A 14696-nucleotide genomic window follows, 5' to 3' on the forward strand; every position below is an offset into this window, starting at 1 on the left:
AAAACCGAACAACTTTGAGAAGTTTAATTTTACATAGTAGTTAATGATTGGGTTGAAATAGCTTGATCCAGCTCCGCCATTCTGCCATTCTGTGCAGCCTATTATACAGAGCACTTGCAATATTTCCAACTCTCTCACTGCTTGATACAGCCTATGAAATAAATATAACCTTTTACAAACCCGCCTGGTATTTGTGATGCTGACTACGAGACGAATTTACATTAGAAATAAAAGCAAAGCTAAATTCTTTTTTTTATTCTCGAATTACATAATTTTTTACTGATATCGGATTTCCAATATTTTCTCCCACACTGTACATTTGCGCATCCGTACATCTTTGAATGCAGTCATTATTTAATAATTCTGGTAACTGGTTTTTACGGGGAAATTTTACATGCAATGATAAGAAAACAGTGATCCGGTCTGTGAATGCTCACACGAATTCGCATGTGCTTATGCATGCACACACATACACACACTCGTGTACAATAAGCATTTATTAGTAAAAATATTTATAGAATATGGCTAGCCCATGTGGTCTAACTAATGAGACGGGCCATTGAAAACAGTTGCAATTTAAGTGTTGAAGTGTAAAAATTGATTCTGAGTGTGAAAAATTGTCCAGCTGTTCTGTGTAATATCAAAGAAATTAATAAATCTGTTGCAATGGAATTAGTGTTTGAATGATTGTAATATGGCGTCAGTACTAAAAACGATTAGCGCCGGTAATAAAAAAATGATATTAAATGGGAAAAAATTATTTTAAAAAATTATGAATTTATTAGTGAAAAATCAAACATTTAAAAATATATATTATACATAAATTTAGTAAGAACAATAAAAAAATAATTTAAAAAAAATTTAATTTAATGCATTTAAAGAATTAACTATTTAAAAGGCGCATAACTTAAAAGCAAGTTTTTGGTAATGTTAACAAAATATTCAAAAAAAAGAACGAATTTAAAAATAGGTATTTATTGCAGCTTATTTAATTTTCATAAATTTATGAAGAAATTTTTGGGAATTACTTAAATTGAAACCAAAGTTTTATTATTAATTTGGTTAACAATAATGTAATGAACAATTTTTTATTTAATTGAATTAAAAAAAACACTAATGGATTAAAGGCGCATAATTAAAGTGAAAATTTTGTTGGGACAATTAATAAAAAAATACAAAACAAAAACAAAAAACTAAAATTATTTAAATTGCAATAAATAATTTTAATAAATTTATGAATAAAATAATGAAAATTATTTAAATGCAAATGAAACCAAAGGATTGATATAAACTGACTTAAAAAAATTTATTAAAAAAAATTGTAATCTAATTGAATTGAAAAAAAAATTATTAATTAGTTATTAAAGACGCATAGTTTAATTAAAAAAAAAAACACTAATGGATTAAAGGCGCATAATTAAAGTGAAAATTGTTAATAAAAAAAATACAAAAAAAAAAACAAAATTAAAATTATTTAAATTGCAATAAATAATTTTAATAAATTTATGAATAAAATATTGAAAATTATTTAAATGCAAATGAAACCAAAGGAGTATTATAAACTGACTTAAAAAAATTTATTAAAAAAAATTCTAATCTAATTTAATTGAAAAAAAAAAATTATTAATTAGTTACTAAAGACGCATAATTCAAATGGGAATTTTTCAAAAAATTAATAGAAAAAATTATAAAAAAATTGAATAAAAATTTTTTATAAAATAAAATAAATAAAAATTAAAAAAATAATAAAAAATTATAAATAAAATAAAAATAAAAAAAAAAATTATAGAAACCATTTAATTTAAATTTTTTATTTTAATTTAATTTCATAAAAAGAGAGAATTAAACAAGAAAATGAACAAATTTTGTGTAAAAATTATTTAAAAGTTAAAGCTCATAAAAAATGCATTGGCGCAGTGAATCCCATATCAAAAATACGAGTATCAAAAGGAAAAAATTTTAATTTTTAATGAAAAGCAAAAAAAAAATTCTATAAAAAAAATAATGATAAATTAAACAATACAACAAAAAATTATTCAAAAATTAATAAAGTGGTGCTATTAAAAAAATTTATTACGTAAAAATTGATGCAGCGATTCCCTTAACTATGGACAAAAGTTATGAAAATTCAAAAAAAAAATATATAAAAAGTATAAATCAGTAAATGGAAGACCTTTAAATACAAAAACTGAATACATTTAATTTTATTGCAAAATTTAAAAAAAAAATTTTAACATAAATTTTACTTAAATTTAATAAAAAAATGCAGTAAGCAAAATTTTAAAAAATAATGAACCTGAGCAGAAACCTCAAACAGCGAAAAAAAATACTGTGGAAAATTTGCATTTAAAAATTTATAAAAATTGAAAAAAATGATGATTAAAAAATTTTATTAAAAAATTAACACAAAATACGCTATTGAAAAACTTTATTGGGCAATGTTTTTTAGTATAACTTTGATGTAACGAATCCCATATCTGAGGACAAAAAATTTGAAAATTCAGAAAAAAAACTAATGGAAGTTTTGATTGAAAAATTAAAGAAAAAATGTAAACCAAATAAAAAAACAATGAATTAATTAATAAAAAGAAGCATTAAAAAATTAAAAATGAATCAATTTCTTAAAAATATATTATTAAATAAATTTATTAGATAAAGCTTATTAAAAAAAGCTTTGGAGTGATTCTCTTATATGTGGACAAAAATTTATGAAAATTAAAATAAACAAAAAAACACATTTGGCAGTTTTGGCAAAAAAAAAAAATTAAAAATTAATTAAAAAAAGTATAAATCAATAAATGAAATTAAATATAAAAATTCAAATACATATTTTTTATTGAAAAATGTATGAAATAAATATATGTAAAAATTGTTTTTTAATGTAATTGTTTCTTTAGATACAATTTTGAAAATAAATGTTAGTATAGTGAGTACCTGCGAACAGAAACCTTAAAGCGATAAGAGAAATACTGTGGAACTTGGACTTAAAAACTAAAAAATTAAAAGAAACAAATTTTAATAAGAAAGTAACAAAAAATTTATTAAGTAAAGTTTTTTAATATAAATTTTGATGCAATGGATCCTATATAACTTCTGCTCAAATATGAACGAGACGGTATCAATAAAACGGTCCGCGGATGACATATGGAAAAAATAGATTTTTTGTGTTTTGGTAGGACTGTTATAAGCTTACATGGAAAATTTCAGCGTGATATGTCACATAGTTTGTTTTCTGTGCTACTGTAAACAAGTCAAGCTCGAGTGTGTTCTTCGAATTTAACGATGGAAATTCAAAGAATTTGTTTGAAATTTTGTTATTCCAACAAAATTTCGGCTTCAGACGCCTTAAAAATGTTGCAGACAACCTATGGGGACTCTGCTCTATCGCGGGTACGTGTTGTCCAGTGGTACAAATCGTTCAATGAGGGCCGTACATCAACCCAAAAAACCACGCCAAAGTCGCTCAAAAATTAAGGTTATGCTGACTGTTTTTTTCGATTACGAAGGTGTGGTGCACTCGAAGTTCCTTCCGCAAGGCCGCTCGGTTAACGCTGAATATTATTTGAATGTTTTAAAGCGTTTGCGCGAGAACATTCGTCTTAAAAGGAAGGAATTGTGGGACAACAAGTCATGGTTCTTGCATCACGATAATGCACCAGCTCACACATCACGTCTTGTTCGCGATTATTTGAACAAAAATAATGTTAATATCGTTCCGCAAGCACCGTATTCGCCTGATATGGCTCCATGTGACTTTTTCCTGTTTCCCAACTCAAGTTGCCGCTCCGTGGAAAACATTTTGAGACAATTGAAGTCATAAAAGAGAATTCGAAGAACACACTCGAGCTTGACTTGTTTACAGTAGCACAGAAAACAAACTATGTGACATATCACGCTGAAATTTTCCATGTAAGCTTATAACAATCCTACCAAAACACAAAAAATTTATTTTTGCCATATGTCATCCGCGGACCGTTTTATTGATACCGTCTCGTTCATATTTGAGCAGAAGTTATATGGAAAGAATTATTAAAATGCAGAAAAACATAACCGAAGCTTTGACTGCAGCATGAAAAGAAATTGAACTAAATTATAAGAAACTTATGAATAAATTAATCAAAAATCTTTAAATCTTTTATTGAAAAAAAGGAAAAAAAATATTTAATTTAGTTAAAAAAAAAATAATACCTACAGTTTTTGAAATAAACCTTTCCGCTGTGAATAATGCAAATGTGGACAAAACCCTAATAAAGCTAAGAGAATTAACGCGGAAGCTTGCATTTAAATATTAATAAAATAAACAATTTAAAAAATTTCAATGCAATATTTAGTAAAAAAAAAATGTTTGGGTCAAATTTGTTAAATGTGAAAAAATTTTCGAATCCAACAGAAAAAATTTGGAAGTTTTGTTTGAAAAATTAATAAGCAAATGTTTATAAGTGAAAAATCTAGGTATGCAAAAAAATTTAAATGGACACAATAAAGAGAATAATAAAGAAAATTAAAAACAGCAATGTATGAAATGAATGTAAATAGTTTAAGGGGTAACACCACTGTACACGCGTAAAATAAACACGATTTTTAAAGAATTTTTTTGTATAGAAGGAAAGGGGAAAACAATCACTCTGATTTATATACTAAAATACAAAACTACAAAGTTTGATCGAAAAATTTTACAAAATGGCGGCATTGGAGACATTTTTGTAATGTGGTTTCACTTGAAGGAGCTCCGCGGCACGCAGCACAGAGAGTGCAAATTTTAATCTGGAACAAAGAAACATTTTTTTCTTAATCTAGATAAGAATAGCTAGAGAAACACGTAGGGGATTTAAAAAATATTTATTTTTGTGGAATTAGCAAGCATTTGAAGGAAAAAACTCTATTTTGGACTAAAAAAACGGCACTTAAATAACTATAACAATCGTTTAAATTAATTTTTCGAAAATCCTCCTCGCTCTTCTCTTAAGAAGGTTATTATACAGACGTAGTGAAAAACCTGATTAAAAATATTTAAAATTGTTTGAGTTATGCTGCGTGCCAATTTCAGAAAACGTGTTTTGAGAAAAACGCGTTTAAAGTTTGGAAATTTGGAGAAGTCGTTAGGTAGCAGTCACTAACGCTTGGTTAAAAGCTTAAAATATTTATGAAATAGACTTCGGTAACGTATTTTAAAAGGTTCAAAGAATTTTTTAAGCTTATAAAAAAAATCAATTTTTTGAAATTTCTACAGTGGTGTTACCCCTTAAATAGATATTAAAAAAAAAAAAATTACAAACAAATAGGTGTTACAAAAATTGTTTTATAGTATTAAAAAAATTATTTTGAAATGGGTCGCACATCCGTAGACAAAAAGTTGGGCAACTAATAAGAACCTTGTAGAAACTTTATATTCCAAAATTAATAAAAAAAATTGCTTAAACGATTTTTTTAAAACAGCAAATTTTTAATTAATAAAAACAAAAATTAATAAAAAAAATTTATAAAAAACAAGCTATAAAAAAATAAAAAAAAAAATTTATAAAAACAACGTATTAGCTAAAGCTCTTACTATAAACTTTTGTGCAGTGGATCCCACATTAATAAAAAAAAATAAAAATATTAGGGTAAATAAAAAGAAAAAACACTCTTAATTACTTAATAAAAATCTTTAAACAAAAAACATTTAGGTCATGGTATTGTCCCTTAACTTTCTTAAGTGGACACTTTTTTTAGTACTTACCTCAAATACTTAAGAATTAAAAGAAAAATTTCTCGGACAACTTAACCTTCCCATAACACATCATTCGCTTTTTTCACACTTTTCTTATTAGCGGATACTTTTTTCAATCTCATAGGTGTCCACTTAATAGAGAATACACTGTATATATGCATTTCAAAGAAAAATGTATGAACAGACTTAATTGGAATAATTTTATTAATTTCTTAAATCTTATAATTCTAATTAATTATTTAAAAAAATTATCAGATAAAGTTTTTAAGCCAAGTCTTGGTGCAGTGCATCTCATATTTGTGAACAAAAACCTTAAAAAAAATTATTTTGGAATTCTTATATTACTTCAAAATTAAAAGCAAACCTTTAAAATTTGAAAAATTTTAATTACAAAACAAAATTTGTTTAAAAATGTATTCGGTAAAGTCTTTAAGATAAACTTTTGGGTACTGAATTACATTTGCTGTCAAAAATCTTAAAATAAAAATATAAAAATGTGCAAGTGTTTTTCGGAAAATTAATAAAAAATAATTTAGTAGAAAAAGTTTATGTTATAATATTTAAACAAATATAAAAAGTTTGAATGAAAAATTTTTAAATGCAAACAATTTAAATTTGATATTGAAGAAAAAAATTATGAAAAAGTTTAGAAAGAAATTATATTATAAAAAAAAAATGATGAAAAAATAATAAAAAAATATTAAAAATATTTAAACCCAAGTTTGTTGAAATTTGTATTTCATAATCAATAGCAAACATAATTTTAAAAAATTTAAATGACTAAAAGATTTTTTTTTAAGTAATGTGTTCGGTGAAGTTTTCCACATCAACTTTTGTGCAATGAATTATATTATATTTGCGGTCAAAACTGTTAAAAATTCACAATAAAAATAATTTGAAAATTTTGTTTCGAAAATTAATAAAAAAATGTGTATTATTTAAACATTAAAAATATGAATTTTGAAATGAAGGTTTTTTAAATTAAATTTAGTAAAATTTTAAATTTAAAAAACAGATTATAAAAAGTGTTCTACAAAATTTATGAAAAAATTAAAAAAAAATTTTTGAAATATGTATAGAATAACCATAAAAATGTATAAAAAGTTTAAAGGAAAATTTATAAAAAATTTTAAAAAACTATTTTAAAAATTTTAACCTTACTAAGTCTAGTTTTTTGCAGTGAGTCCCGCAGCTGTGGACAAAAATGTTAAAAAACTAAGCGAAATAAAGAAGAAGTTTTTATATAAAATAATATAAAAATGTTAATAAAAAAAACCATATGAAAACAATTAATAAAAACTCTTTAGTCAAAAATTCTACAGAAAACTTTAACAAAAAAAAAAAATCGAACTTTAGTTAACTAAAAAAATAATAATTAATACTGCAAATTTTTTTATTAACTAATGAAACAAAATATTTCAATTTTAGTTAATTAAAAAAATAAAATTAATACGTAAATGTCAAAATAAAGATTTTCATCACTCAAAATGTTTTTTTTTATTGAGAAAAAAATGTTATTCAAAAACTATTTGGATGATTAATTTTGTGCCACTTTGTATAAACAATTTGAATGGATATTTCATTAAAAACTTTCAACTTTTCAAACAGAATTTTTCTGGCTATGCAGAATTTGAATTTTAATATAAAAAAGTGCAAGTTTCAAGTGACTACAAAACACAGTTGATTTTTGGCAATTGAGGCGTCAAGGTTTTGAGAAAAATGGAGGTAAAAACCAACAAATCACGTAAAATTAATGTTTAGCGCCGCCATGATGTGATGAACACTTTTGGAACCTCGAATCATGTTCAGCGCTTCACAATACACAAATTTTTTTTTTTTAATTCAGCCCCTGTTATTTTTCGTTAATTTTCTTTTCTACTTTTTTGCCGCCTACAAAATTTAGAGTTTTTAGAAAAATACATATGAACTCTTTTCGTATCCAAAACCTTTCAACATTGCTTGGCATAAAACTCACGTGAATCACATTCCTCAGAATGCTGCACAAAATTACAAGTATTTATAAAAATTCGAAAATAGCGCAAGGCCGTCCTTTTTCTCTACTCGTAACACTCTTCGCATTGACCGAGCTGTACGTACGATTGGAGGCCACAAACTTGCCCGTATCGCTACCTCAAATCTGCAACAATGAAGAGTGTGAATGTAACGTTTACGGCTTCGAATGTCAATTGAGGGATAAATTCGGTTTGGTCACGGTTGAGGTCCATATGACGGATGTGGATGGGCCACTCGTTATACAGGATCTGAAGATTACTTGTGTGCAGGAGCCATTCGATATAAATCTGCTGTTAAGCCAAATATCGGAAATAGGTTTACGTACAAATACCAAATTCTATTTAAAAAAATGTCTTAAGCTGCCCCTTTTGTTCTGTCAACCAAATATAACCTACAGCGGCAGCGTCGAATTCCATCCTTACATCGATGTGCGCGCAGATTTCTTTCGACATTCAAAGCAACTAGAGAAGTTGACGTTACCTGTAAAGGTGCAATATGTTGATGATCCATTGCCTGGGCAATTGCTGCATAATTTGACAAGCTTGAAGTGTTTGGAATTGATCGCCTGGTGCTCGCTTGTACAACTAAGTTGGCCCGTAGACCTCTTTCACACACTGTACAATTTGGAGGCACTGTCTTTGGAGGTGGTGTCGATGCGTACATCGCTCCAGGGCATGGTGAGCACACATTTTCGTGATTTGCGTGCATTAAAGCAACTTAAATTGGACTCGAACTACATGAAGACGCTAGCCGCAGATCTCTTCGCTGCACTGCCAGAATTGAATCGCTTGAGCTTAAAGTACAACAGCTTGGATGAATTGCCGCAAAATCTGCTGCGCATGCAACGCAAGTTGGTCGTGCTCGATTTGTCCAATAATAAGCTGAAAGCTTTGCCATCTGGCTTGTTCGACAACACACCGCTATTATGGAACCTGGCACTATCGAACAATCGACTCAGTGTGCCATCGAATATTATCGAAAATTTGCATTCGCTAAGCTATCTGTATAGACTTGATTTGGATGACAATAGTTTCGAGACCATTTGGGGTGCTGGCAAATACAGTAATATGTCACTTTTCTCACGCGATAACATTTCGGATCCACAAATGGTGCCGCACTTCGAGAGAATGGCTTACGACGCCGCGGACAATAAAGATAGGCATCCACTAAATTACGTAGAAATCATACTAAGAAAAAATAGAATCTCACATTTCGTCTTTGACTGGATTGCTAAGTCGGGTATCAGGTGCCCCTATTTCATCGATCTCTCACAAAATGCCATACGCAGTGTCCAAGCGATTGTGCGACCGCCCGCCACTAGTTGCATGAATGAAGTGCATTTGAGCGACAATCCGCTAGCATGCGACTGTGAATTATCTTGGATCTACAATACAAACATACTCGTGGACGGCGATTATTGGACTTGTGCGACGCCATCCCAATTGAGCGGAAATGGCTTACAAAACATGCAACGCACCGATCTTTGCAGCTGGTCACCGGCTTGGTGCCCCGATAAGTGCGTTTGTACACAGCATTCCAGCATGCTGGTCGTCGATTGCAAACGCGCCCGTTTGCAAAGTCTTGTCGAGTTGCCGCGTCCCGAACAGCTGTCGCTTAAGGAAACTATGCTCTATCTTGAGCACAACCTCTTCTATCAGTTGCCCTCGAATGCCACCTTTGGCTATGCGAATGTGACACGTCTGTACGCCGCACATAATCGCCTCAACGTTGTATTGGCCTCGCACTTGCCACCAAATCTCAGCTTGTTGGACGTGCGCTCTAATCATTTGGAGCATTTGAGTGCCGGTTTCCTGCTCGCCTATCTCAATGAGAGCGCAACACTAACCGAGTTATATCTCTCCGATAATCCTTGGTTGTGCGATTGCGAAGCTGAGCTACTGCTATACACAGTGCGCGCCCAACGCAGTCGCATTCCCGATGTTGACGAGCTATATTGCGCTAATTTGCCGAATGCAACACTTTTAAATGTGACATTCACGGACATTTGTGAGCTTCCTACCGGCAGCTTCGGTTTCATGGTGCATCTTATAGCCATTTTTCTCGTTATTCTAGTGCTACTCAGTCTCATTACGCTCTACTACAAATACGAATTGGAGGTGAAAGTCTGGTTACATGCCCACTGTTTCGGTCTGATGTGCTTCAGCGTGGACGAGCTGGACAAAGATAAAACTTTCGATGCCTTCATATCATATTCGCACAAGGAGGCGCACTACGTGAATCGCATACTGGTGCCGGGGCTTGAATACGGAGTTCCAGCGTTCCACATATGTACGCACGAACGGAATTGGCTTGCCGGCGCCTACATACCCGAACAGATTGTGGAGTCCGTGGCACAATCGCGTCGCACGATCATTGTGCTCTCACAACATTTTGTCGAATCGGACTGGGGACGCATGGAATTCAAAACGGCGCATCAGTGTGCCGTTAATGAGGGACGTGCGCGCATAATCATTATTAAATATGGCGAGATTAACAACATGGCGGGTCTTGATAGTGAGTTGGAGGCTTATTTGAAAATGAATACATATCTCGAGTCAGAAGATCCCAGATTTTGGCAAAAACTACGGTATGCGATGCCGCATAGAAGAGGTGAAGGCAAGAAGGCTGGCATGCTTGAGGTGGGCGAAAGAGTTTACGTTACTGGGCAGGTGGAGTTGAACCAATTGAAAGGATTGTAAAGAAAGTCAAAGAACAACAGAACTTTCATAGTTAGATAAATTTAACTTTGTATAGCAAAATGTTAGCCACTTCATACAAATGTCTGTATTAATTTATTACAAATACATGGAAATGGAATAAGTATTACCACATGAGCCTAATTGTGATGTTGATAGCGAGTAGTTAAAAATATTATTTTGCTGACACAACTTTCACAAATTAAATATAGTTTTTGTACAGTTATAATTAAAATTAGATTATGATTATGAAAATTTAAATTCAGTTTAAAAATAAAATGAAAGCTAAAACTAAAATTATATAAAAAATTTATTTTAAAATAAACTAAAATTAAAAGTAAATATAAAGCCAGAATTAAAATTAAAAAATTGAATTACAATTAAAATCTGAATCTGAATTCAAATTGGAATTAAAACTAAAAGAGAAACATAAAATTTAAGCGAAATTTTTAATTTGAACAAAATTAATATTAGAATTAAAATTAAAGCTAAGATTAATATCAAAATTTTGATAAAATAAAGCAAAAATTAAAATTGGGATTAACATTGAAATTTATATTAAAACTTAAACAAATATAAAGCAAAGAATAAAATTGAAATTAAAAATAAAACTAAAATTAAAATAAAACAAAAATAAAATTAAAAACTTAAGAAACAAATTAGTAACAATTAAAATTAAAATTAAAAATTAAATTAAAATTAAAAAAAACGCGGAGTGTAAGCTTAGAGAAATCAAAATAAATAAATAGAATTAAAATTAAAGCTAAGATTAATATCAAAATTTTAATAAAATAAAGCAAAAATTAAAATTGGGATTAACATTGAAATTTATATTAAAACTTACACAAAAATAAAGCAAAGAATAAAATTGAAAGTAAAAATAAAAGTAAAATTAAAATAAAACAAAAATAAAATTAAAAACTTAAGGAAGAAAAAAATAGTTACAATTAAAATTAAAATTAAAATTAAAATTAAAATTAAAATTAAAATTAAAATTAAAATTAAAATTAAAATTAAAATTAAAATTAAAATTAAAATTAAAATTAAAATTAAAATTAAAATTAAAATTAAAATTAAAATTAAAATTAAAATTAAAATTAAAATTAAAATTAAAATTAAAATTAAAATTAAAATTAAAATTAAAATTAAAATTAAAATTAAAATTAAAATTAAAATTAAAATTAAAATTAAAATTAAAATTAAAATTAAAATTAAAATTAAAATTAAAATTAAAATTAAAATTAAAATTAAAATTAAAATTAAAATTAAAATTAAAATTAAAATTAAAATTAAAATTAAAATTAAAATTAAAATTAAAATTAAAATTAAAATTAAAATTAAAATTAAAATTAAAATTAAAATTAAAATTAAAATTAAAATTAAAATTAAAATTAAAATTAAAATTAAAATTAAAATTAAAATTAAAATTAAAATTAAAATTAAAATTAAAACTAAAATTAAAATTAAAATGAAAATTAAAATTAAAATTAAAAAATAAAATTAAAACTAAAATTGAAATCAAAACTCAAAGGAAAATTAATCAAATAAAATGAATGAAATGAATTTGAAATTAATACAATATTAAATTAAAAATAAAATTAAAAGTAGAATCAAAAATTCAAGAAAAATTATCTAAAATTGATATTGAAACTAAAATTAAATACAAGCAAAACACAAAGAAAAAAAAAATAAAAAATAATAATCTTAAAATTAAATTTGTACAAAACTTACATTTTAAATGAAATTAAAATTATAATTAAAAACACATTTAAATTAATACTAAACTTATATAGTAAATAAAATTAACACTGGAGTCAAATCTTAACAAAAAAAGAAAAATGTACATAAAGATTAATATAAAATTAAAATTGGAATCAAAATTTCAAGAAAAATAAAGCATTGAATTAAAATTAAATGGAATCAAAACTGAAAGAAAAAAATCTAAATTAAAAGCAAACCTAAAAATAAATGTAAATTAACATTAAAATTATAAATAAATTAAAACCTAAATTAAAATTGGAATCAAAACATAAATTAATAAAACAAAAAAAATGTGTTATTAAAATTAAAGCTGAAACTAAAATTGGAATCACAACTTAAAGAAAAATAAAACAAAAATTAAACTTGAATTTAAAAATAAAATCAAAACTGGAATTAATAGTATTAGAATAAAAATTACTACTAAAATTAAATTTGGAATTAAACTCAAATTAAAATAAAACAAAATTTTAAGTTGCGATTAAATTAATAATAATATTTTAACAAAATTAAAATTACAACTAAAAATAGAGCGAAAATTAAAATAAAATTTAATAAAAATAAATATAAAGATAAAATACAATAAACTAAAATAAAATTTAAAAAAATTAGAATTAGTATTAAAATTAAAACTAAATTTAAGTTATGTTTAAAATTCGTACTAAAATTAAAACTGGAATCAAATCTTTAAGAAAATAAAACTAAAATTACATACAAAAATAAATTTGAAATTAGTATTAAAATTATAATCAAACTCAAAATTGGTATTGGTATGAAAATTGATATTAAGGGTAAGATTTATTAGATATTAAATAAAATTAATTTAGATATTAAATAAAATTTAGAAATGTATTATTCATGGGCGAATTTTGTAATTAATCATCATGGAAATCAAACAACTCTAAGAATAGCAAAAAAGGACTGTTAGCCGGCAAATCCAATTTTTTCGTTGGATAACCGGCCAATAAAAGTAGAGGTTTATCGGTGAAATGGTATCTTCAATAAAAACTCGGAATCTAAACCTAAAGAAATCAAAATCGGCCTATGGATAACTTGCGTGAATCAACTCGTGTAGAACAAATCATCAACATATTCCTTGAAAGCACAAATGTTGGGCCAAAGAGCAAAAATTTCCATTCCATGAACTATAATGCAGTTATAATCGCTGATGAGCTCCCATACAGTTATTATGAACTTTACTTCGGCTTTTCAGTTTTATTAGACTTTCGAACGGAAAGCAGAAATATACTCGGAGGTTTGACATTGCTTGTCGAGAAGTGACCGCTATTCCAAAACATTTCGTAAATCGTGAAATACATCTAATAGAGACTTGTGGGAGAACTTGCCCCCCTATATGAGAACTCACCTGGAGTGCACTTTTTTATGAGAACTTTTCATGGAGTCGTGGAAAATTTTTCAAAATTTTTCAGTCGCAAAGACATTTGCTAATTATTCATTTGATAACTATTTTCAGATTTATTCATTTGGCCCACACAGGGTCGCAGAGGACTTCTATGAGAACTAATCTGTGGATATTATAAATAATAAATATTCCAAATGGAAAAGTAATAAAAGGCTTTCGCTATGGGCTTTTCTGTAAAGCAACTAGGAGAAAACACTGGAAATGTTTTTCTAAGAACAGTTTCTCTTCTCAAAATTGGTAGCAGATTTTCTCTAATAATTAATCTGTAAAATTTATCAAAGGTTAAGGAAGGACCTGTTTTAAATTAACTGTCGTACAATCTGTCACATCTTTTCATTAGAAAGTATGTGTAACAATTCCACCCACTACTCTCCTGCAAAGCTTCCCGAAGATAAGCGAAACTGTTTTTCTCCAAAAAAAAAAAGTCGTGGAGGACCTTTCAATGCGTGTTTCCTATGAACCTCTCATATGGAACTAAACTGTTTATAGGGTCTCGTCTATGAATAAAGTTGGGCGACTCTTCTTTCCTTTTCCTCCTCATTCTCGGGATAAGCATTTAAACCAGTCGAGTTGGACACACTAAGTGAAGCCAAGTCGTTCCCCATCTGATCTTTCCCACACAGAGGAGGTCTTGCGCTTCCTCTGCTACCACCAGCATTAAATGGTACCGCATCGAATACTTTCAGAGCCGTAATATTTATATCCATGCGCACACCATGACTCAGCCAACGAAGCTGCTGGATCTTTATTCGCTGCACTATGTCTATGTCGTCATAAAGCTCATACAGCTCATTCTTCCATCGCCTGCGATACTCGCCGTCGCCAACGTGCAAAGGTCGAAAAATCTTCCACAAAATCTTTCTCTAAACACTCCGAGAGACGCCTTTTCGGATATTTTCATCATACAAGATCCACGACGTACGTTAGGACGGGCCTGATAAGAGACTTGTAAAGTTTTGGTTTCGTGCGTCGAGAGAGAACTTCAATACTCAATTGCCTACGTAGTCAAAAGTAGCACTTGTTAGCAAGATAGATTATCCGTTGGATTTAAAGGCTGGCATTGTTTTCGGCGGTAATGCTGGTTCCTAGATAAACG

General features: G+C 27.9%; 1 protein-coding gene across 1 annotated transcript; it reads left to right on the top strand.

The window, feature by feature from the left end:
- The first annotated feature begins 7704 nt into the window (after nt 1–7704).
- Nucleotides 7705–10516, top strand: LOC129238359 (protein toll-like). Its single transcript, XM_054873386.1, has one exon. It carries the CDS (start codon nt 7705–7707, stop codon nt 10420–10422), a length of 2718 nt encoding a protein of 905 aa, XP_054729361.1. The 3' UTR covers nt 10423–10516.
- The last annotated feature ends 4180 nt before the right edge of the window (nt 10517–14696 follow it).

Source organism: Anastrepha obliqua, chromosome 2 (assembly GCF_027943255.1).
Source record: "Anastrepha obliqua isolate idAnaObli1 chromosome 2, idAnaObli1_1.0, whole genome shotgun sequence".
Taxonomy (NCBI): Eukaryota; Metazoa; Arthropoda; class Insecta; order Diptera; family Tephritidae; genus Anastrepha; species Anastrepha obliqua.